The 26,229-nt window shown below is 38.2% G+C and overlaps 1 protein-coding gene across 3 annotated transcripts in view; it reads right to left on the bottom strand.

Annotated features, from left to right (window-relative positions):
- MANEA (mannosidase endo-alpha) overlaps positions 1–26,229 on the bottom strand; it is a 70,223-nt gene that overhangs the window by 12,237 nt on the left and 31,757 nt on the right. For all 3 annotated transcript variants that reach the window (XM_042986818.1, XM_007084911.3, XM_042986819.1), the window contains exon 3: positions 20,805–20,914. In XM_042986818.1, coding sequence (XP_042842752.1) covers positions 20,805–20,914 — 110 coding nt within the window. The remainder of the gene's footprint in view (positions 1–20,804; positions 20,915–26,229) is intronic.

Here is a 26,229-nt window from a genome sequence, read left to right as displayed (position 1 = left end):
CTTGAAGAAATTAATCCACATTTCCTAAAGATAATGCAAAACAAGTAACTACAGTGTCAAACATTTTTATTATTCTTGCTTGTTTGACTTAAAACGCACTAACCTAAAATGACTCTTGGTTGAAGTTAATAAAAATTGCAATTACTAAGTACTTAGTGACTAATACTAGTTATACTATTATGTAATGAAAACTAATGAGCTATGACAAAAGCTTAACTATGAGACAAACTCATTTTTGAGCAAACTCTCTTTCCTAAACCAAAAAAAAAAAAGAGAGAATAAAGGAAAAACATTTTCAGCTCAGAAGGTAGCAAGAGAGGAGTAAAATAAACCCAAGCAAAGAATGAGAAAAATATCAATCAAGGTTGAATACAATTAATACATTAAAACTACTGGAATATTTTAGGGATGCCTGGGTGGCTCAGTCAGTTAAGTGACTAACTCTTGATTTCAGCTTGGGTCATGATCTGGTTCTTAGGATTAAACTCCACATAGGACTTTGCACTGATAGTGCAGAGCCTGGATGGGATTCTGTCCCTCTCGCTCTTTCTACTCCTCCCCCACTTATGTGTTCTCTCTCTAAATAAACACTAAAAAAAACTGAATATTTTAAAAATAAAATTGATAAATTGAAGAGCTGCTTTCTTAGGGGTAAGGGACTAATACTAACTCTATACTAATCAAATTGGAGAAAAGGGGAGATTACTTCCTGGGGCTGAAAATTAGCAAGCAAAAAAAGTTTTTACTAATAAACCCATTTATTTTACCCTTAAAGCTTCAGGTGTGGTGACAAATGTGCATTGTGGGCCCCAGTTTATTAGCACAGAACTCAGAGAATTACTCCTCCTTTGTATCATATTGCCTTAAAATTTTAATTTTAGTAAATTACTGTCATTAATATTTAAGCATTAACTTTTGTTTGAACTAGAAAGCAAAGTATCCATTCTTTATAAGAACAGGATATATTACACTTTATCTATTTACAAAAATATCCTTTCAACAATACTACAGAAATCACACAAAAATCCAATAAATAAAACCATCTTATGGTTTCATGTCATTTCATGACATCTTATGATGTCATTTTAAAATGAGGAAGATAAGCCAAGAAGATGAAGTAAGTAACATAAAACTCCAGAGCTAATAAGAACCGCAGTCTCATGGTTCCTGGTCTACTTTTTTAAAGCACTGCATAATTGCTCCCCACATACAAGTCAAAAAAATTGTCCTAAAAAGTTTGTAAAATATTAGACTCTCTGGTTCCAAATTTTTCTGATCATCAGATATAAAATTTGAGACACATATTTGCAAACATGATATTCTATTAAAAAACATGAAAGACCACCAAAAAAATTGCTAGAATACATGAACTCAGCAAAGTTGCAAGACACAAAATCAATGTACAGAAATCTCTTGCATTTCTATATGCCAACAACGCAGCAGCAGAAAAAGAAATCAAGAAATCATTCCCATTTGCAATTGCACAAAAAAAAACATAAGATAACTAGGAATAAACCTAACCAAAGAGGTAAAAGATTTATACTCTGAAAACTATAGAAGACTTATGAAAGAAATTAAAGAGGACACAAAGGAATGGAAAAACTTTCTACGCTCATGGATTAGAACATTGTTAAAATGTCTACACTACTCAAAGCAATCTAAACATTTAATACAATCCCTGTCAAAATACCACCAGCATATTTTGCAGAGCTAGAACAAACAATCCTAAAATTTGTATGGAACCACAAAAGACCTTGAATAGCCAAAGCAATCCTGAAAAATAAAAATAAAACTGGAGGCATCATCATTCTGGATTTCTAGCTGTATTACAAATCTGTAGTCCTTGAGACAGTATGGTACTGGCACAAAAACAGACACACAGATCAATGGAACAGAACAGAACCCCCAAAATGGACCCACAACTATATGGTCAACTATATCCAACGGAAAAAAATGGTACTGGGAAAGCTGGATACTAACATGCACAAGAATGAAACAGGACTACTTTCTTACACGATACACAAAAATAAATTCAAATGGATGAAAGACTTAAATGTGAGACAGGAAACAATCAAAATCCTCAAGGAAAACCCAGAAAGGAACCTCTTTGACCTCCACTGCAACAAATTCTTACTGGACACGTTGCTGAAGGCAAGGGAAACAAAAGCAAACATGAACTATGGACACTTCATCAAGATAAAAAGCTTCTGCACAGTGAGGGAAACAATCAACAAAACTAAAAGGCAGGCTACAAAATGGGAGAAAAGAGGGGAAGGGCCGACATGGTAGGGAAACAGGGGGATCCGAAGTTCCCTTATCTCACAAACAAACCAGTGCTGAAGCTAAAGGACTTTGAACTCTGAGAGTCTGGGAGGAAAAGAGACAGTTGTGCTTCCAGGCACCCACTGGGACAATCTGATGGGCCATAGGTGCATGACTGCAAATCCGGAGAGAGAAAACGAAGGAGGGGAGGGATCCCCTTCTGCGGAGAGACAAAGGGAAGAGCAAGAGTGGCTGAGGAAGCTTAGGGCTGTATCTGGACAAGAAAAAAACAAAACAAAACAAAACAAAAACATGGATCAGGAAGGAGAAAGAGCCAATCTCTAACTGAGAGGCTTTCTCCAGACAGGGGACTGGGGCTGGCTGCCCATATGGTGCACCTGGGGAAGAGGGGAGCCAGCCCCAGGCTCAGTGGCTAGGTCAGGGGTGCAGTCCTCAGTAGGAGAAAGCAATCCTCTCCCTGGAGTGCTGTGGGACTCCCTGGAGTCCTGCACCCGCAGCTGGGGACCACATATTGGGTGGCGCACAGCTGTGCTTCCCCAGTAACAGGGCACACGGACAGGAGTTTGAATCCCAGCCAAGCACTGGGGCTTGGGAGTCAGTGGAGCAGGACAAACTGACTCGTTTTTGCCTGTGGCACTGTGAGGACGGCTCGAACAAAGTGGTTTGGCTCACTGGGTCCATGGAGGAGAGACAGGGGTGTCACTATTTTTCTCCCCATCACTAACAAGGGGGGACTTCAGCAAAGGGCCAGTGGGGCCCACAGAGGAGGCGGGACCCGCCTACACCAAACCACATCCCTCTGCACCTGCTAACTGCATATCTACTGGAGCAGGATTGATACTGATGAACCAGACGGCCTCTTCTCCAGACCAGCGCTGTTGCATTGCCTGATTTAATTCTCGGACATTTATTATATAGATATATTCTTCCTTCCTTTTCTCCTTCTTATCTCTTCCCTCCTCTACTCTGGTTACTCTAAATATGTCTTTAAACAGACCAAAACCAATCTATTCTCTTGATACATGTTCTATACCTCCTTCTTTATTCTCCTTTCTCTCTCTCTGGATTAAACCCTATAGTTTCTCTGTCTGGGTAACTATTTTCTTTTTCCTTTTCCAAGTGTCGTCTTTATTTTCCTTTCTCTCTCTCTCTGGATTAAGCCATATAGTTTCTCTGGTCAATTCTTATTCTTTCTTTTTCCCTACCCGTCATTTCTCTCTTTGTATGGGATAAGGCCTCTTCCCTCAGCACCACCTCCACCCTGTTTACTAGTAGCTGGTGTTTCTGGTTTTTTGTTTTTGGGTTGTGTGTTCAAGTGTTTTTGTTTTCTGTTTGTTTTTGTTTGTTTTCCTTTCCAGGGCTACTTCAAGGAACAAATCAAAGCACATCTAGTGAAGGGTTCAAAATATCACTAAGAGCAGGGAGACAAAGTAGCCAAACTCACAACAATAGAGAGCAAGTAGCACTCTCCAAAAAAACACCTCCTATAGGGCCAGGCCCTGGACAATGTATGACCCCCCCTTTAATATAGCAGTGCTTGCAGGTACAGGACACATACAAAGGTTAAAACACATAAGGGACAGAAAACTAGCCAAAATGACAAAATGGAAGAATTCTCCTCAAAAGAAATTCCAGGAAGAAATGGCAGCTAAAGAATTGCTCAAAACAGATATAAACAATATGACTGAACAAGAATTTAGAATAATAGTCATAAGATTAATTGCTGGTACTTAAAAAAACATAGAAGACAGCAGAGAATCTATTGCTGCAGAGATCAAAAAAATAGTCATGATGTATTAAAAAAAAATCTGTAATGAGGTGCAAAATAAACTAGAGACGGCAAAACCCAGAATTGAAGAGGCAAAGGGGAGAACAGTAAAATTATGGAAAAAGATGAAGCTGAGAAAAAGATGAAAAAAATTCTGGATCACAAGGGGAGAATTAGAGAACTAAGTGACTCAATGAAACAGAACAACATCCATATGGAGGAGGAGGAGGAGGAGGAGGAGGAGGAGGAGGAGAAGAAAGAGAGAGAGAGAGAGAAAGAGAGAGAGAGAGAGAGAGAGAGAGAGAAGGGGGCCTAAGACGTGCTTGAACAAATCATAGCTGAGAACTTCCCCAATCTGGGGAAGCAAACAGACGTTGAAATCCAGGAGGCACAGAGAACTCCCTTCAGACGTAATTTGAATTGATCTTTTGCAAGACATATCAGTGAAACTGGCAAAATACAAAGATAAAGAGAGAACTCTGAAAGCAGCTGGGGATAAATGGGCCTTAACCTGTAAGGATAGACAGACACATGAGGGCAGTAGCAGATCTATCTACTGAAAATTGACAGAAAGGAGTGGCAGGAAATTTTCAAAGTGATGAATAAGAAAAATATGCAGCCAAGAACCCTTTATCCAGCAAGCCTGTCATTCAGAATAGAAGGACAGATAAAGGTTTTCCCAAACAAACAAAAACTGAAGGAATTCATCAGGACTAAACCAGCCATACAAGAGATCCTAAGGGGGACTCTGTGAGTACTGCAAAGACCACAAAGGACCAGAGACACCACTACAAGCATGAAACCTACAGATAACATGATGACTCTAAATGCATATTTTTCATTAATAACACTGAATGTAAATGGACTAAATGTTCCAATCAAAAGACATAGGGTATCCGAATGCATAAAAAAACAAGACCCATTCTATTCTCTGTCTATAAGAGACTCATTTTAGACCTGAGGGCACCTTCAGATTGAAAGTGAGGGGATGTAGAACTATCAAGAAAGCTGGAGTAGCCAAACTTATATCAGACAAACTGGACTTTAAATTGAAGGCTGTAACAAGAGATGAAGAAAGGCACAGTCTATCCATCAAGAAGAGCTAACAATTAGAAATGTTTATGCACCGAATTCAGTAACACTCAAATATATAAAACAATGAATCACAAACCTAAGCAATCTTATTGGTAAGAATGTGGGAATGTGGTAATTGCAGGGGACTTTAATACTCCACTTACAACAATGGACAGATCATCTAGACATAAAATCAATAAGAAACAATGGTCGTGAATGATACACTGGAGCAGATGGACTTGACAGATAAATTTAGAACTTTTCGTCCAAAAGCAGCAGAATAAACATTCTTCTTGAGTGCACATGGAACATTCTCCAAGATAGATCACATACTGGTTCACAAAACAGCCCTCAATAAATACAAAAGAACTGAGATCATACCATGCACTTTTAGATCACAATGCTATGAAACCTGAAATCAACCACGGGAAAAAGTTTGGAAAACCTCCAAACGCATGGAGGTTAAAGGACATCCTACTAAAGAATGAATGGGTCAACCAGGCAATTAAAGAAGGAATTAAAAAAATATATGGAAACAAATGAAAATGAAAACACAACAATCCAAACCCTTTGGGATGCAGCAAAAGTAGTCCTAAGAGGAAAATACATTGCAATCCAGGCCTACCTCAAGAAACAAGAAAAATCCCAAATACAAAATCTAACAGCACACCAGAAGGAACTAGAAGCAGGACAACAAAAAAACCCCAAACCCAGCAGAAGAGAAATAATAAAGATCAGAGCAGAAATAAACAATATAGAATCCAAAAATAGAAATAAAAATAAAAATAAAACAGTAGAACAGATCAATGAAGCTGAGAGTTGGTTTTTTGAAGAAATAAACAAAATTGATAACCCCTAGCCAGACTTCTCAAAAAGAGAGAAGACCCAAATAGATAAAATCACAAATGAAAATGGATTTATCACAGCCAATCCCTCAGAAATACAAGAAATTATCAGAGAATACTTTGAAAAATTATATGCCAACAAACAGGACAACCTGGAAGAAATGGACAAATTCCAAGACACCCACACACTACCAAAACTCAAACAGGAAGAAAGAGAAAATTTGAACAGACCCCAAACTAATGAAGAAATTGAATCAGTTATCAAAAATCTCCCAACAGAACGGAGTCTCTGGAGCCAAGCACAGACGAGAGGCCCACGGAAGAGGGTAGGAAGGGCGGCGAGGTGGTGCGCGCTCCACGGACTGGCAGGAGGGAGCCGGGGCGGAGGGGCGGCTTGCTGGCCAAGCAGAGCCCCTGAGTCTGGCTGGCAAAAGCGGAGGGGCCGGACGGACTGTGTTCCCACAGCAAGCGCGACTTAGCGTCTGGGAGGTCATAAGTTAACAGCTCCGCTCGGAAAGCGGGAAGGCTGGAGGACAAAGGGAGGGAGAGCTGCTGAGCCCCCGGACGGCAGAGCTCAGCTTGGCGGGGAACAAAGGCGCTCGCCAGCGCCATCTCCCCCGCCCACCCCCCAGCCAAAATCCCAAAGGGAACCAGTTCCTGCCAGGGAACTTGCTCGCGCAGCGCAAACACCCAACTATGTGCTTCTGCGGAGCCAAACCTCCGGCAGCGGATCTGACTCCCTCCCGCTGCCACAGGGCCCCTCCTGAAGTGGATCACCTAAGGAGAAGCGAGCTAAGCCTGCCCCTCCAGCCCCCGTGCACCTTGCCTACCCACCCCAGCTAATACGCCAGATCCCCAGCAACACAAGCCTGGCAGTGTGCAGGTAGCCCAGACGGGCCACGCCACTCCACAGTGAATCCCGCCCCTAGGAGAGGGGAAGAGAAGGCACACACCAGTCTGACTGTGGCCCCAGCGGTGGGCTGGGGGCAGACATCAGGTCGGACTGCGGCCCCGCCCACCAACTCCAGTTATACACCACAGCACAGGGGAAGTGCCCTGCAGGTCCTCACCACTCCAGGGACTATCCAAAATGACCAAACAGAAGAATTCCCCTCAGACGAATCTCCAGGAAATAACAACAGCTAATGAACTGATCAAAAAGGATTTAAATAATATAACAGAAAGTGAATTTAGAATAATAGTCATAAAGTTAATTGCTGGGCTTGAAAACAGTATACAGGACAGCAGAGAATCTCTTGCTACAGAGATCAAGGGACTAAGGACCAGTCATGAGCTGAAAAACGCTTTAAACGAAATGCAAAACAAAATGGAAACCACGACGGCTCGGCTTGAAGAGGCAGAGGAGAGAATAGGTGAACTAGAAGATAAAGTTATGGAGAAAGAGGAAGCTGAAAGAAAGAGAGATAAAAAAATCCAGGAGTATGAGGGGAAAATTAGAGAACTAAGTGATACACTAAAAAGAAATAATATACGCATAATTGGTATCCCAGAGGAGGAAGAGAGAGGGAAAGGTGCTGAAGGGGTACTTGAAGAAATTATAGCTGAGAACTTCCCTGAACTGGGGAAGGAAAAAGGCATTGAAATCCAAGAGGCACAGAGAACTCCCTTCAGACGTAACTTGAATCGATCTTCTGCACGACATATCATAGTGAAACTGGCAAAATACAAGGATAAAGAGAAAATTCTGAAAGCAGCAAGGGATAAACGTGCCCTCACATATAAAGGGAGACCTATAAGACTCGTGACTGATCTCTCCTTTGAAACTTGGCAGGCCAGAAAGGCTTGGCACGATATCTACAGTGTGCTAAACAGAAAAAATATGCAGCCGAGAATCCTTTATCCAGCAAGTCTGTCATTTAGAATAGAAGGAGAGATAAAGGTCTTCCCAAACAAACAAAAAATGAAGGAATTTGTCACCACGAAACCAGCCCTACAAGAGATCCTAAGGGGGATCCTGTGAGACAAAGTACCAGAGACATCACTACAAGCATAAAACATACAGACATCACAATGACTCTAAACCCGTATCTTTCTATAATAACACTGAATGTAAATGGATTAAATGCGCCAACTAAAAGACATAGGGTATCAGAATGGATAAAAAAACAAGACCCATCTATTTGCTGTCTACAAGAGACTCATTTTAGATCTGAGGACACCTTTAGATTGAGAGTGAGGGGATGGAGAACTATTTATCATGCTACTGGAAGCCAAAAGAAAGCTGGAGTAGCCATACTTATATCAGACAAACTAGACTTTAAATTAAAGGCTGTAACAAGAGATGAAGAAGGGCATTATATAATAATCACAGGGTCTACCCATCAGGAAGAGCTAACTATTATAAATGTCTATGCGCCAAATACCGGAGCCCCCAGATATATAAAACAATTACTCATAAACATAAGCAACCTTATTGATAAGAATGTGGTCATTGCAGGGGACTTTAACACCCCACTTACAGAAATGGATAGATCATCTAGACACACAGTCAATAAAGAAACAAGGGCCCTGAATGATACATTGGATCAGATGGACTTGACAGATATATTTAGAACTCTGCATCCCAAAGCAACAGAATATACTTTTTTCTCGAGTGCACATGGAACATTCTCCAAGATAGATCATATACTGGGTCACAAAACAGCCCTTCATAAGTTTACAAGAATTGAAATTATACCATGCATACTTTCAGACCACAATGCTATGAAGCTTGAAATCAACCACAGGAAAAAGTCTGGAAAACCTCCAAAAGCATGGAGGTTAAAGAACACCCTACTAACGAATGAGTGGGTCAACCAGGAAATTAGAGAAGAAATTAAAAAATATATGGAAACAAATGAAAATGAAAATACAACAATCCAAACGCTTTGGGACGCAGCGAAGGCAGTCCTGAGAGGAAAATACATTGCAATCGAGGCCTATCTCAAGAAACAAGAAAAATCCCAAATACAAAATCTAACAGCACACCTAAAGGAAATAGAAGCAGAAGAGCAAAGGCAGCCTAAACCCAGCAGAAGAAGAGAAATAATAAAGATCAGAGCAGAAATAAACAATATAGAATCTAAAAAAACTGTAGAGCATATCAACGAAACCATGAGTTGGTTTTTTGAAAAAATAAACAAAATTGACAAACCTCTAGCCAGGCTTCTCAAAAAGAAAAGGGAGATGACCCAAATAGATAAAATCATGAATGAAAATGGAATTATTACAACCAATCCCTCAGAGATACAAACAATTATCAGGGAATACTATGAAAAATTATATGCCAACAAATTGGACAACCTGGAAGAAATGGACAAATTCCTAAACACCCACACTCTTCCAAAACTCAATCAGGAGGAAATAGAAAGCTTGAACAGACCCATAACCAGCAAAGAAATTGAATCGGTTATCAAAAATCTCCCAACAAATAAGAGTCCAGGACCAGATGGCTTCCCAGGGGAGTTCTACCAGACGTTTAAAGCAGAGATAATACCTATCCTTCTCAAGCTATTCCAAGAAATAGAAAGGGAAGGAAAACTTCCAGACTTATTCTATGAAGCCAGTATTACTTTGATTCCTAAACCAGACAGAGACCCAGTAAAAAAAGAGAACTACAGGCCAATATCTCTGATGAATATGGATGCAAAAATTCTCAATAAGATACTAGCAAATAGAATTCAACAGCATATAAAAAGAATTATTCACCATGATCAAGTGGGATTCATTCCTGGGATGCAGGGCTGGTTCAACATTCACAAATCGATCAACGTGATACATCACATTAACAAAAAAAAAAGAGAAGAACCATATGATCCTGTCAATCGATGCAGAAAAGGCCTTTGACAAAATCCAGCACCCTTTCTTAATAAAAACCCTTGAGAAAGTCGGGATAGAAGGAACATACTTAAAGATCATAAAGGCCATTTATGAAAAGCCCACAGCTAACATCATCCTCAACGGGGAAAAACTGAGAGCTTTTTCCCTGAGATCAGGAACATGACAGGGATGCCCACTGTCACCGCTGCTGTTTAATATAGTGCTGGAAGTTCTAGCATCAGCAATCAGACAACAAAAGGAAATCAAAGGCATCAAAATTGGCAAAGATGAAGTCAAGCTTTCACTTTTTGCAGATGACATGATATTATACATGGAAAATCCGATAGACTCCACCAAAAGTCTGCTAGAACTGATACATGAATTCAGCAAAGTTGCAGGATACAAAATCAATGTGCAGAAATCAGTTGCATTCTTATACACTAACAATGAAGCAACAGAAAGACAAATGAAGAAACTGATCCCATTCACAGTGGCACCAAGAAGCATAAAATACCTAGGAATAAATCTAACCAAAGATGTAAAAGATCTGTATGCTGAAAACTATAGAAAGCTTATGCAGGTAATTGAAGAAGATATAAAGAAATGGAAAGACATTCCCTGCTCATGGATTGGAAGAATAAATATTGTCAAAATGTCAATACTACCCAAAGCTATCTACACATTCAATGCAATCCCAATCAAAATTGCACCAGCATTCTTCTCGAAACTAGAACAAGCAATCCTAAAATTCACATGGAACCACAAAAGGCCCCGAATAGCCAAAGTAATTTTGAAGAAGAAGACCAAAGCAGGAGGCATCACAATCCCAGACTTTAGCCTCTACTACAAAGCTGTCATCATCAAGACAGCATGGTATTGGCATAAAAACAGACACATAGACCAATGGAATAGAATAGAAACCCCAGAACTAGACCCACAAACGTATGGCCAACTCATCTTTGACAAAGCAGGAAAGAACATCCAATGGAAAAAAGACAGTCGCTTTAACAAATGGTGCTGGGAGAACTGGACAGCAACATGCAGAAGGTTGAAACTAGACCACTTTCTCACACCATTCACAAAAATAAACTCAAAATGGATAAAGGACCTGAATGTGAGACAGGAAACCATCAAAACCTTAGAGGAGAAAGCAGGAAAAGACCTCTCTGACCTCAGCCGTAGCAATCTCTTACTCGGCACATCCCCAAAGGCAAGGGAATTAAAAGCAAAAGTGAATTACTGGGACCTTATGAAGATAAAAAGCTTCTGCACAGCAAAGGAAACAACCAACAAAACTAAAAGGCAACCAACGGAATGGGAAAAGATATTTGCAAATGACACATCGGACAAAGGGCTAGTATCCAAAACCTATAAAGAGCTCATCAAACTCCACACCCGAAAAACAAATAACCCAGTGAAGAAATGGGCAGAAAACATGAATAGACACTTCTCTAAAGAAGACATCCGGATGGCCAACAGGCACATGAAAAGATGTTCAACGTCGCTCCTTATCAGGGAAATACAAATCAAAACCACACTCAGATACCACCTCACGCCAGTCAGAGTGGCCAAAATGAAGAAATCAGGAGACTATAGATGCTGGAGAGGATGTGGAGAAACAGGAACCCTCTTGCACTGTTGGTGGGAATGCAAATTGGTGCAGCCGCTCTGGAAAGCAGTGTGGAGGTTCCTCAGAAAATTAAAAATAGACCTACCCTATGACCCAGCAATAGCACTGCTAGGAATTTATCCAAGGGATACAGGAGTACTGATGCATAGGGGCACTTGTACCCCAATGTTTATAGCAGCACTCTCAACAATAGCCAAATTATGGAAAGAGCCTAAATGTCCATCAACTGATGAATGGATAAAGAAATTATGGTTTATATACACAATGGAATACTACATGGCAATGAGAAAAAATGAAATATGGCCTTTTGTAGCAACGTGGATGGAACTGGAGAGTGTGATGCTAAGTGAAATAAGCCATACAGAGAAAGACAGATACCATATGGTTTCACTCTTATGTGGATCCTGAGAAACGTAACAGAAACCCATGGGGGAGGGGAAGGAAAAAAAAAAAAAAAAAAGAGGTTAGAGTGGGAGAGAGCCAAAGCATAAGAGACTGTTAAAAACTGAGAACAAACTGAGGGTTGATGGGGGGTGGGAGGGAGGGCAGGGTGGGTGATGGGTATTGAGGAGGGTACCTTTTGGGATGAGCACTGGGTGTTGTATGGAAACCAATTTGACAGTAAATTTCATATATTAAAAAAAAAAAAATCTCCCAACAAATAAGGGCTCTGGATCAGATGGATTCCCTGGAAAATTCTACCAGACATTTAAAGCAGAGTTAGTACCCATCCATCTCAAATTGTTCCACAAAATAAAAACGGAAGAAAAACAGCATTACCTTGATGCCTAAACCAGACAGAGACACCACGAAAAAGGAGAACTCCAGGCCAATATCCCTGATGAATATAGATACAAAAATTCTCAACAAGATACTAGCAAATCAAATTCAACAGTATATAAAAAGAATTATTCACCATGACCAAGTGGGATTCCTTCCTGAGCTGCAGGGCTGGTTCAATATTTGCATATCAATCAATGTGATACATCAGATTAAGAAAGGATAAGAACCATATTATGCTGTCAATAGATGCAGAAAAAGCATTTGACAAAATACAACATCCTTTCTTAATAAAAACCATCAAGAAAGGAACATACTTAACATCATAAAAGCCATGTATGAAAAGCCCACAGCTAATATCATCCTCAATGGGGAAAAACAGAGCTTTCTCCCTGAGATCAGGAACATAACAGGGATGTCCACTCTCACCACTGTTGTTTAACATAGTGTTGGAAGTTCTAGCATCAGCAATCAGACAACAAAAGGAAATAAAAGGCATCAAAATTGGCAAAGAAGTCAAATTTTCACTTTTTGCAGACAACACAATACTCTACATGGAAAACCCCAAAGACTCCGCCAAAAGACTCCTAGAACTGATACATGAATTCAGTAAAGTTTCAGGGTACAAAATCAATGTACAGAAATCGGTTGCATTTTTATACACCAATAATGAAGCAACAGAAAGAGAAATAAACAATCCCATTTACAACTGAGCCAAGAACCATAAAATACTTAGGAATAAACCTAACCAAAGATGTAAAAGACCTGTATGCTGAAAACTATAGGAAGTTCATGAACATGAAGGAAACTGAAGAAGACACAAAGAAATGGAAAAACATTCCATGCTCCTGGATTGGAAGAATAAATATTGTAAGTATTTGTTAATAATATATTTGTATATTAATATTTGTTATTATATTTGTATATTAATGTGTGTTAATATTGTTAATATTTGTCAATACTACCCAAAGCAATCGACACATTCAATGCAATCCCAATCAAAATTGCACAGGCATTCTTCTCAAAGCTAGAATGAACAATCCTAAAATTTGTATAGAACCACAAAAGACCCCAAATAGCCAAAGTAGTATTGAAGAAGAAAACCAAAGTAGGAGGCATCACAATCCCAGACTTTAGCCTCTACTACAAAGCTGTAATCATCAACACAGTATGGTATTAGCACAAAAATAGACATATAGACCAATGTAACAGAACCCAGAATTGGACCCACAAATGTACGGCCAACTAATCTCTGACAAAGCAGGAAAGAGCATCCAATGGAAAAAAGACAGTGTCTTTAGCAAATGGTGCTGGGAGAACTAGACAGCAACATTCAGAAAAATGAAACTAGCCCACCTTCTTACACCATGCACAAAAATAAACTCAAAATGGATGAAAGACCTAAATGTGAGTTAGGAAACCATGAAAACCCTAGAGGAGAAAGCAGGCTACCTCTTTGATGTCAGCCGCAGCAATTTCTTGTTCGATATATCTCCAAAGGCAAGAGAATTAAATGAAAAAATGAACTATTGGGACCTCATCAAAGTTTCTGCACTGCAAAGGAAATCATCAACAAAACTAAAAGGCAACAAACAGAATGGGAAATGATATTTTCAAATGACAGATAAAGGGCTAGTATCCAAAATCTATAAAGAACTTAACCAAACTCCACACCTGAAAAACAAATAATCCAGCAAAGAAATGGGCAGAATTCTAAAGACATCCAGATGGCCAAAAGACACATGAAAGGATGCTCAATGTCACTCATCATCGGGAAACACAAATGAAAGCCACACTGATATACCACCTCACACCAGTCAGAGTGGCTAAAATGAACACATCAGGTAACTATAGATGCTGGCGAGGATGTGCAAAAACAGGAACCCTCTTGCACTGTTGGTGGGAATGTAAACTGGTGCAGCCGTTCTGGAAAATAGTGTGGAGGTGCCTCAAAAGATTAAAAATAGAGCCACCCTATAACCCAGCAATAGCAATACTAGGAATTTACCCAAGGGATACAGGAGTGATGATGCATAAGGGCCTGTGTACCCCAATGTTTACAGCAGCACTTTGAACAACAGCCAAATTATGGAAAGAGCCTAAATGTCCATCAACTGATGAATGGATAAAGAAGATGTGGTTTATATATTCAATGGAATACTATTTGGCAATGAGAAAGAATGAAATCTGGCCATTTGCAGCAACGTGGATGGAACTGGAAGGTTTTATCTGAGTGAAATAAGTCAGTCAGAGGATAGATATATTTTCACTCATATATGGGTCTTGAGAAACTGAACAGAAGGCTATGGGGGAAGGGAAGGGGGAAAAAAAAGATACAAACAGAGAGGGAGGGAGGCAAACCACAAGAGACTATTAAATACAGAGAACAAACTACGGGTGAATGCGGAATGGGGGAGAGGGAAAATGGGTGATGGGCACTGAGGAGGGCACTTGTTGGGATGAGCACTGGGTGCTGTATGTAAGCCAATTTGACAATAAATTATATTCATTAAAAAATGAGAGAAGATATTTGCAAATGACATATCTAATAAAGGGTTAGTATCCAAAATATATAAAGAACTTATCAAACTCAAAATAACGTAGAAGACATGAACAGACACTTTTCCAAAGAAGACATCCAGATGGCTAACAGACACATGAAAAGATACTCAATATCAGTCATCATCAGGGAAATACATATCAAAACCATGATAAGATACCATCTGGCACATGTCAGAATAGCTAAAATTAACAACACAAGAAACAACTGGTGTTGGTGAGGATGCAGAAAAAGGAGAACCCTCTTGCACTGTCGGCAGGAATGCACACTGGTGAGGCCACTCTGCGGAAGAGCATGGAGGTTCCTCAAGAAACTAAAAATAGAACTACCCTACAATCCAGCAATGGCACAATAGGTATTTATGCGAAAGATACAAAAGTACAGATTCAAAGGGGTACATGCACCCCAATGTTTATATAGCAGCATTATCAACAATAGCCAACAACAGAGAAAGCCCAAATGTCCATCAACTTATGAATGGATAAAAAAGATGTGGTATACATACACAATGGAATATCACTCATTCATCAAAAAGAATGAAATCTTGCCATTTTCAATAATGTAGATCGAGCTAGAATGTATTATGCCAAATGAAATATGTCAATCAGAGAAAGTCAAATACCATATGATTTCACTCATATGTGGAATTTAAGTAATGAAACGGGTGAGCATATGGGAAAGGGGGGAAGAGAAGGGAGGGAAACAAACCACAAGAGACTCTTAATGATAGAGAACAAACTATGGCTTGACAGAGGGAAAAGGTTGGTAGTTGGGCTAGATGGGTGATAGGTACTAAGGGCACCTGTTGTGATGAGCACTGGGTGTTGTGTGTAAGTGATGAATCACTGAATTCTACTCCTGAAACCAATATTGCACAGTATGTTAAAATTTAAATTAAAAAAATACTATAAAATAATAAAAAAAATCTGATGCAGAAAGACTAAGTATGTTGGCAATTAGACATCTTTGCCACATTCACCTAAACAATAAGCTTTAAACATGAGAAATCCAAACCTATCCCCATTCATCAGAACACCCTCAGTGTACCTTTAAACTCTGAAAGTACAATCTAAAAAGCCAGCTTTCTTGGGTTGTGAAGGCCCCTTCCCTCTCATGTCCCAGGATTATAATATCTATAGTTATAGGGAAAGAACAGTGGCCCTTGGACCTGTTTTGTAGAAGATAAATCATATCACTTATCTAGTTTCAGACTTGGTGCCAGAATTTGCAAGGTCTGTATATTCGCAGATTTCAAGTGCCAATGAAAGCTAACTGAATGGTACAGGGGACATGGCAAATGACAGCTCTTCCCAGTCACCTAATTTAGGAGATGCTGCCTTAAGAGCTTTAGGGTTATAAAGTAGGAGAAGGCTTTATGGACAGGAATTAAAAACAAACAAAAAAAGACAGAAAAAAGAATTTGCCTATCTAGTTGCTCCCGCCTGTTTCCCTAGAGTTCCAGTTCTACTCCACAATAAACTACTAAATCCTTAAGCTGTGAAAGAAGTATTAAAACTAAGTTTCCTCTTTTTATTTGGAAATAATTTACCTGTACCAGACAAACCAGCTGTATTTAATTAGGATATATAAACTGGAAGAAGTTTCAGAGCAAATAAAAACCCTCAGTGATTTTTAAGAGTGGTAACAACCTGAAAATTCAGAGTAACTAGTCTCTAGTGAAAAGATACTGATTCACATTTTCATCAAGATTTGCTAACACACTGCCTTAGAAAAACAAGAATAAACCTGAAGAAAAATGAACAACCTGAGAAGAATTATTAGACATGAAAATTACTGCTTAAGGACAACAGTGGAGTGAATAATGCAAAAAAAATAACCAGTACCAGGAAGACAAGATTATTAAAAACATTCCTTTTATACTTCATTCTAAATGATTCTTCAGTTATATACTAGAATTCCACATAAAGTGCTTTGTTTTTGGACTGTTTCATTTCATTGATCTCTTTCTGTATAGTAATGCTAATGCCATACTTCTAGTATCTGTCATTTTATAGTACATTTTGTTATTTGGAAAAACAAGTTTTCCCCTTCATTAATAAACATTTGTTTAAGTCTTACTTTTTTCTAGCATAGTTATAAACTTTAGGATTAGGTGGTTAAGTTCTATAAAATCTCATCAGATTTTTTCATTTGGATTGCACTAAATTTACAAATTAATTATATTAATATATAAAATACAAATGTTTGAAAGAATGGCCACTTGGCAATTTTGACTCTTCACAATAAATTCATGTTCTCCAGGGGTGCCTGGGTGGCTCAGTCGGTTAGGGGTCTGACTTCGGCCCGGGTCATGATCCCACACTTCGTGGGCTCAAGCCTTGCGTCAGGCTCTGTGCTGATAGCTCAGAGCCTGGAGCCTGCTTCAGATTTTGTGTCTCCCTCTCTCTCTGTCCCTTCCCTGCTTGCACTCTGTCTCTCTGTCTCCCATGAAATACTAAAAAAAAAAAAAAAAAAAAAAAAAATTAATTCATGTTTCTCCATTTATTCAAGTCTTTTATATCCTTTCATAAAATGCCAAAGATTTCTTTGTATATTTACTGCTATGCTATTTTCAATGTACATTTTTTCCATTCTTTTCCCTATAATACAAGAATCCTCTTGACTTGTATATTCTTTGGGTTTGGCCACCTTATTGGACTCTTTACACATAATAGTTTTTAGATAGTTTTCATGAGTTTTATAGGTATTTTCCACTTGTAAAGAATGGTAATTTTATTTGGAACACTTTTAGTTAAAATGATTTGTTCAGAATTCAATCACTATTAAATAATACTGACGATAGAAGGCATTCTTGATTGATCTTGGCTTAATAAACATGTTTTACCATTGTTTTACCATTAAATGTTTGATATAGGTTAGTAGAATACCTCATTTATCAAGTTAAAAAACTTGCATTAGAAGATTTATTACTGAGTTTTTATGTAGTCAAAATTTCAGTATCTGTTATGACATATTTTATCTCCAGTAAACTTTATTTACTTAACATTCATATAGCGCTTACTCTGTGCCAGACACTGAGCACTTTTCATATATTACTTCATGTAATCTTTCCAACCACTCTGCAGATTTTCTTTTTCCATTTGAAAGATGAGAGAACTCAGGCATAAGTGTTACATAGTTCTTAGGTGGTTGAGTCAGGATTGAATGCAGAGATTTGAATTCAGATTTCATACTCTTGAAACCATTCTTTAGCTTCTTGCTAATGAACACTTCTTATCTGCATTTTTGCTTTAGGAATTTTGCATATATTTTCATTAGCGAGATCAGTCTATAAATCTTTCTCAAGCTGTACTTGTTTAGTTGGTCTACCAGTAGATAAATCCATAGAAGAAGTCAAAGTGATAGTCACTTCTAAGATTAGGTCAAGAAAACACTGGACTCTGTCTCAGATCATTCACTAAGGGGAAACTAGCTGCCATGTGTTAAGGGGACTCAGGTAATTCTGTGGGAAGGCTTACATGATAAAGAACCAAAACTCCCATTCCAATAGCTGAAAGGAACTGAGGCCTGTCAACCTTTACATAAGAAGCTCGGAAGTGGATCCTACAGCCTTCAGATAACTGCAGCACCAGCAAAGAAACTGACTACAACCTCTTGGGAGACCCTGAACCAGACCCACCAGGTTCAGCCACTTCCAGATTCTCAACTTTTAGAAAATGTGTGAGATAATACATGTTTGTTCCTTTAAACTGCAGAATTTTACGGCAATTTGTTATGTAGCAATAGATAATGGGTAAACTCTCCACTGTATTTTAGTATCATAAGAATCAGCTGTTTCTCAAAGGTTGACTAGAAGTAATGGGTGAAATCTGATGCTATGTAAAGATATGCTCAATAAACTTTTAGATTTTTTTCAATGATACAAGTTAATTCAGAATGAACTATCACAAAGAGAAATTAAGAAAATCCCATTTACAACTGCATCAAAAATAATAAAATACCTAAAAATAAATTTAACCAAGAAGGTAAAAGATCTGGACACTGAATAGAAGACATTGAGAGAAACGGAGGAAGACACAAATGGAGAGATACTCCATGTTTATAAACTGAAAGAACTAATATTGTTAAAACATGCATACTATACAAAGCAATTTATAGATTAAATCCCATCCCTAGGAATATTCCAATGGCATTTTCAACAGAAATGGAACAAATAGTCCTAAAATTTGTATGGAACCACAAGAGAACCAAAACAGAGAACGAAAAAGAAACCTCGAAGTATCAAGGTCCCTAATTTCAAATTGTATTACAAAGCTACAGTAATCAAAACAATGTGGTTGGTACTGGCAAGATCAAAACCAGAGATATAAATCAATGGAACAAACAGAACAGAAAGCTTCCTCCCCCCAAACCCACACAGATATGGCCAATTAATCTTCAACAAAGGAGACAAGAACACACAATGGAGAAAGGCCAGTCTCTTCAATAAATGGTGCTGGAAACACTGGACAGCTACATGCAAAAAACTGAAACATACAAAAAATTAACCAAAAATGGATTAAAATCTTATAAATTTAGAAACTGGAAGATAACATAGGTGGCAAGGTCCTTGACACAGAGCTTAGCGATGATTTTTTTTTTGGATTTGACACCAAAAGCAAAGGCAACAAAAGCAAAAACAAACAAGTGGGACTACAGCAAACTAAAAAGGTTCTGCACAGCAAAGTGAAAGGCAACCTAGCAACTGGGAGAAAATATTTGCATATCATATATCTGATAGGGAGTTAATATCCAATATAAATTTTAAAAACACACAATCCAATTAAAGTTCTTAACATTTTTTCTAAGATATCCAGACAGCCAATAGGTACATGAAAAGGTGCTCATCACCACCACTTAACGGGGAAATGCAAATGAAACCACAAAGAGGTATATCTTATACCTGTTAGAATGGCTATTATCAAAAAGATAGGAAATAAGTAATGTAGAGGATGTGGAGAAAAGGGAACCCTTGTGCACTGTTGGTGGGAATATAAATTGATTCAGCTGCTATGGAAAACACTATGGAAGTTCTTTAAAAAAATTAAACATAAAACTACCATATGACCCAGGAATTTCCTTTCTGGTATTCATCCAAAGGAAACAAAAACAAGTTTGAAAAAATACTTATGCTTATTGCATCATTACAAGCATATCAGAGACATTATAGGTTTGGTTCCAGACTCGTTCAATAAAGTGAATATTGCAAAAAAGTGACTCAAATGAATTTTTTGGCTTCCCAGTGCATAAAAAAGTTATGCTTACACTACATACAGTGTAGTCTGTTACATTTGCAACAGCATTATGTCTAAAAAAAACAATGTGTCTTAATTAAAAAATACTTTACTGCTAAAAAGTGCTAGCCATCATTTCATCTTCCAGCAAGTCATAACCACTCATCACAGATTACCTTAATAAATATAATGCAAAAGTTTGAAATATTGCAAGAATTACCAAAATGTGGCAAAGAACATGAAGTAAGCAAATACTGTTGGAAAATGGTGCTGATATTCAGCACCAAAAAGTTGGTTGAATATTATTCAGCCACAAAAAGAAGGGAATCTTGCCATCTGCTACAACATGGATGGACCTTGAGGACATTATGCTATGTGAATTAAGTCTATCAGAGAAAGACAAATACCCTATGATCACACTTAAATGTGGAATCTTAAAAACAAAACAAAACAACCTCATAGATACAGAGAACAAATGTGTGGTTGGCCTGAGGTGGCTGTGAGGAGGGGTAAAATGGGTGAAGATGGTTAAAAGGTACAAACTTCTAGTCACAAAATAAAAAAGACCTAGGTATATAATGTACAGCACGGTGACTATAATTAATGTTGTACTACATATTTGAAAGCTGCTAAGAGAATAGATCTTAAAAATTCTTATCACAAGAAAAAATAATTTCTAATTGTGTGGTAATAAATGTTAACTAGACTTATTTTGATGATCACTTCACAAAATAAACACATCAAATCATTATATGCTGAACACCTGAAATTAATATGTCAATTTTATCTCAATAACAAATAAATTAAATACCTTCAGATTATATTTATGAGCTTTATCCAAAATAGTTGGTACCAAATCATCAGTATTTTCTCCATTTTCATCATTTGTACCAGGTGGGTACCAAGATAGGGCTAGTACACCTAATAGAAAAAACCAAAAAGAAAAATAAATACAGGAACAGGACTGATTGGAGGTATTCCAAACAGATTTTTCTTAAAAGGCAGAACAAAGACCAAATTGTCAACAATAAAAAAGAAACATATTTCCATATAAGTTATTATTTTGTTACTTAAATATTACCTATGGCTATTTAATTACTTTGTATAGTCATATTTATGAACTCTATCAGGTATGGATATATTTAATAAGTTTTACTTTACAGAATTTAGGTTTACAGAAAAATTGCACTGAAAGTAGTTTTCATACATTCTCCTCCACACCCCCACTCCAACCCACATATAGTTCCTGTTATTAATACCTTGCATTACTGTGGTATGTTTGTTACACATAATGAACCAATATTGATACATCATTATTAATCAAAGTCTACCTTTTGTGTTGTACAGTTCTATGGCTTCTGACAAAAGCATATTTGCCCACTGTTACAGTGTCATACAGAATAGTTTTACTGACCTCAGAATCCTCTGACATCCCTCTATTCATCCCTCCTCTCTCAATCCCCTGGACAATAACTGATCTTTTTAGTATCTCTATTGCTGTCTTTTCCAGGATGTTACATAGGTAGAATCATACAGTAACTTCTTCAGACTGGCTTTTGAAATTTAGTCATACATACATAACTAAGATTCATTCATGTCTTTTTGTGGATTTATAAATCATTCTTTTTCTTAAAAATTTTTTTTTTAACGTTTATTTATTTTTGAGACAGAGAGACAGAGCATGAATGGGGGAGGGTCACAGAGAGAGGGAGACACAGAATCTGAAACAGGCTCCAGGCTCTGAGCGGTCAGCACAGAGCCCGACGCGGGGCTTGAACTCACAGACCGCGAGATCATGACCTGAGCCGAAGTCGGACGCTTAACCGACCGAGCCACCCAGGCGCCCCTAAATCATTCTTTTTTATTGCCACATACTATCTCATTGTATGAATGTGCCAGTTTATCCATTCAACTACTAGAGGATACCATGGATGCTTATTTGGGGAAATTACGAACATTCAAGAAAAAAAATTACAGTTTCTTCCTGTAGTACTTACTTTTGAAATGATAAGTTACAAAATAAATTTTAGAAACATAAGCCTGCAAAAAAAAAATCACTCACTTTGATGGAATATTTGAAGTCAAGTAATTCAAACCCACATTAATATATAAAGCTGTAACAGGCCATTAGAAAAATGCTACTAATTTCTAAATTAATCAACATACTCTTTAAGGCATGGAGAGAAATACAATGGTACCAAAAGAGAAGCATGTGGAAATGCAGAAACTGCAAGGTTAGAAACCGGCAGAGAACTAAATTATAAGATTTAAACTTTATAGCAGACATGCCATGTACAGAGCAGCCCCATCTAGGGAAACAAAACAGAACTTTCATTAACATTTCCAAAAGAAGAAGAAGAAAAAGAAGAAGTCGTCGTCTATGTCCTCTATCCACTCTGAAAACAAGAATAGCTATAGAACACAAGAGATAGAAAAAAGAACCTATAATAGGCTTTAGGAAAGCTTATGGCTAGTTACAAAGGGAGTCTATTATATAGAGGGAAATGATGGTAAGAAAATGGTCTGGAGACAATTGATCAAACATTTAAGTTGCCTACTAGCCTAGTTTATAAAAAGAAAAAAAAAAACACCACTAATGAAGAGTCACAATTAAAAAAGTTTCAACACGGGACCTATGAAAAAATCCTGCAAAAAATAAGAAAACAAGCATGAGACAAAATAATAAAGGAAGAATATATAAAAGATTATCCATGAAGCCTAGGAAAATTTTAAGCACAGCATTCTCCCATGAAATTCAAATCAAAAGATCCCTGTTCCTAGCAATAAAGATTAGGTTACATAGACCAACATTTCCAATGACAAACAATTATTAAACAAAATACAGATTACAAAAAAAAAAAAAAAAAAAAAGTTCTCAAAGCCAAAGAGCTGGAGAATAAGGAATTATCTGTCCAAACTGAGGCAAAAACACAAAGAAGAGAAGTATCTGAGCAAGAACTTGGTCTGCTCAAAACATAATTGGCAGAAGTAAACTAACCCTCAAAACCAGTGGATTAAGTACCAGGTTGACAAGCTTGGGAAGTCCTCTAGCTTTAAATTTAAAGTGACTAGTATTTTCTACTGTACTGAATAGCATAGATAAAGAACATTTTCATTCTTACAGAAAGTTCTACCGGACAGCATTCCTAGATTTCTGATCCTCCCAATACCTGACCATCTCATTCTTGTCTGCTGAGTTTTCTTCCTCCCTATTCTCACTCAAGTTCTACTCTAAGGCTTGAGAAGAATGTTCTTTGTTCCTCCTCGTTACTCTGCTTCAGCTTTTTTATTCTGTCAAATTATCATTTCCACATGTCTAATTCTATACCCTTACTGTGCTCCACAGTCTAATTTATCTTTGCAGCATATCTTTTGGACTGTATCCCTCATGAGCTCTGAACACAAGTAACAGTCTGGGAAATAAGCCAATCATGGTCTTCCTCACAAGGAGAGTTGAGCCGCTGACAATGGTAATGAACCTTCACAGCAACCAGAAAATTTTCTGTAACACACATAATCTAAGTATCATTTATAAATAAGATTACTGAGTATTTCTACTGTATAGTGAAAAGGGATATTCTTTGAGGTCTATTCTTAGCACACTAGCATTTTACTAAATGCAGATCATGTCATATTGATCATGGTGTCCCTCCATAGCACTTATTACAGGGTCTTCAATATAAATGGTGCCCAACCATTTATTTTATGAAGTAAAATGATGAATCTAAACAGGGTAATAGTTAAGAAGATATGAAATCGGACAGACCTGGAGATTCAAGTTCTCATTCTCTTATTTGATAGGTGTTTATCTTTAATTAATTTTACTTAAGTTTCCATACTTGTAAAATGGGGATAAGCTCAGTTCATTCCCTAAAAGTGTTTTTAAAAATAGAAAATGCCTTACAAAGAATAAGACCCCCAAAAGTGATTATAAAAACAATAATAAAAAGACAATGGCAAGTAAATTAGGATACATTTAACTCCACAGAACTTATGATAGCTTCTCTTCGATATAGAGAACTTACTGTTTCTTTCAAACATATTAAACACTCCTTCAAACTAAAGATTTAGCAGAAACAAAGGCAAGCCCAGTTTCAGACATAAACACTATTATCACTATATAGGATGACCCATGTTCAACAAAAAGTATAAGGCATACAAAAAAGAAAAAAAAAATAACTGTCAAGAGGCAAAGAAGTCAACAGAACCAAACTATATATGAAACAGATACTGAAATCATTAAATAAGCAATGTAAAATTACTATGACCAAAACATTAAAAGATCTAATGGGAAAGACAGCTACCATACGTGAATCAGCTGGGAAATATGCCAGAAATGAAAATTCTAAGAATCAAATAGAAGTACAGGGGAGACAGCAGAGTAGGATGATCCCAGGTTCACCTCCTCCCATGGACACAGCTCTGAGACTATAGCGAACTCTAAGTAACTAACTCTGAAAATGACCTAAAGACTGGCAGAAAGACCTTTCACAGTCAATCATAGACAGGAGGCTATGTCAAAAAGGGCAGGAGAGGTGGACACATGGTTGGGAACCAACCACCCAGGTGAGATTAACCACAGAAAGGGCTTACACCACAAGCAAAGAGGAAGGAGAGGATTAGACCCCACACTAGGCACCAGAAGTACTGGGATATGCACTAGGAAATAAGACCCCATCTGGCCTTGAAAACCTATGGGGCTGAACTTTAGAAGCTTTTCATATCACCAAGATTTAACTCCACATACTTTACAAATCAAATGGGCTTAACTCCAAGAGAGTCAGATAGCAATAGGAAACTGAGTTCCGCCTTTAAAAAGACAGCATAGTGCTCACTTCAGCAGCACATATACTAAAAAGCCAGCATAATAAATGACTCAACCAAAGACACAGCACAATAGTAGCAGTTTGAAAAGTGCCTGGGGTATACGTGAAGGAGAATCACTTACTAATCTCGGAACACATGCTAAAGGAGTGGGAATGATCAGAAGACTTCTCCAAAAACAAAAGTACTAGAGGGTGCCATTTCTCTTCCCCTCCCCCATCCTAGATAGCTGGACATTTGAAGGAGCCAGTACTAATGCTCTACCTATCTTTCTAGCACTGTGTGCTTTGTCCCCACATTCCCATGCAGACCTGCCAATCCAACCCTCCTGCCTTGGCAGGCATCACAACAAAGTGGTTCCTGCCCCACCATAACCTGAAAGCAGCCCCAGCAGGGATCCGCACAACTACAAAGTGACTCCTGCCCTGGGGAGAGGCCAAGTAATCTCACACACCAGCATGCCCACAATTCCAGCAGCAAAGCCTCTTCACTGAGCAGAAAGAAGTTTTGCTGTTTGGTATCCCATAGCTGTGGCAGACAGGCTAAGAGCAGACAGCCTGACTGCTGACCCTGCCCACCTACAAGCCTGCAGAGGCCTCAGACTGGGACCAAACCCTGTCTAGTGTGCCCACAGCAGGCAAAGTCAGTCACTGCAGCTGATTGGGGCAAAGGTAAATGAGGTTCAGGCACAACAGTAGGGTGCACACAGCCTGCAAAAGAAACACCACAGGAGCACCTGTTTCTGGTGACCAGGAGGGACTGAGCTACAGGGTATCACAGGACCTCTTCTATAGAAGGCCACTGTTTTTAAGATCAGGAGATGTAGCTGACCTCCATAATATATGGACACAGAGAGTCAAGCAAAATGAGATGACAGAGAAAGATGTCCCAAATGAAAGAAAAAGACAAAAATCACAGCAAAAGTGTTCAATGAAACTGAGATAAGCAAAAATGCCTGATAAAAAAAATTCAAAGTAATGGTCATAAATATAGTCACTGGAAGGGCAACTGGGTGGCTCAGTCAGTTAAGTGTCTGACCTCATCTCAGGTCATGATTCTCACAGTTCATAAGTTCAAGTCCCACGTCGGGCTCTGTGCTGACAGCTCAGATCCTGGAGTCTGCTTTGGATTCTATGTCTCCCTCTCTCTGCCCCTCCCCTGCTTATGCGCTCGCTCGCTCTCTCGCTCTCTCTCAAAAATAAATAAATATTTACAAAAATTTAAAGATAGTCACTGGACTTACAAACAGAGTGGATGAATTCAGAACTTTTACAAAAATAGACGTATAAATCAAAAGAACCAGAGATTAAAAACAAACACCTCAATAGCTGAAATAAAAAATAATTAACAGCAGATTAAAAAGACACAGAAAAACAGATCAGTGATCTGGAAGACAGGGTAATGGGAAGCAA

This window comes from Panthera tigris, chromosome B2, assembly GCF_018350195.1.
Source record: "Panthera tigris isolate Pti1 chromosome B2, P.tigris_Pti1_mat1.1, whole genome shotgun sequence".
NCBI classification, from domain to species: Eukaryota; Metazoa; Chordata; class Mammalia; order Carnivora; family Felidae; genus Panthera; species Panthera tigris.
Note: the sequence above shows the minus strand (reverse complement) of the source record. Positions and strands in the feature narration are given on the sequence as shown.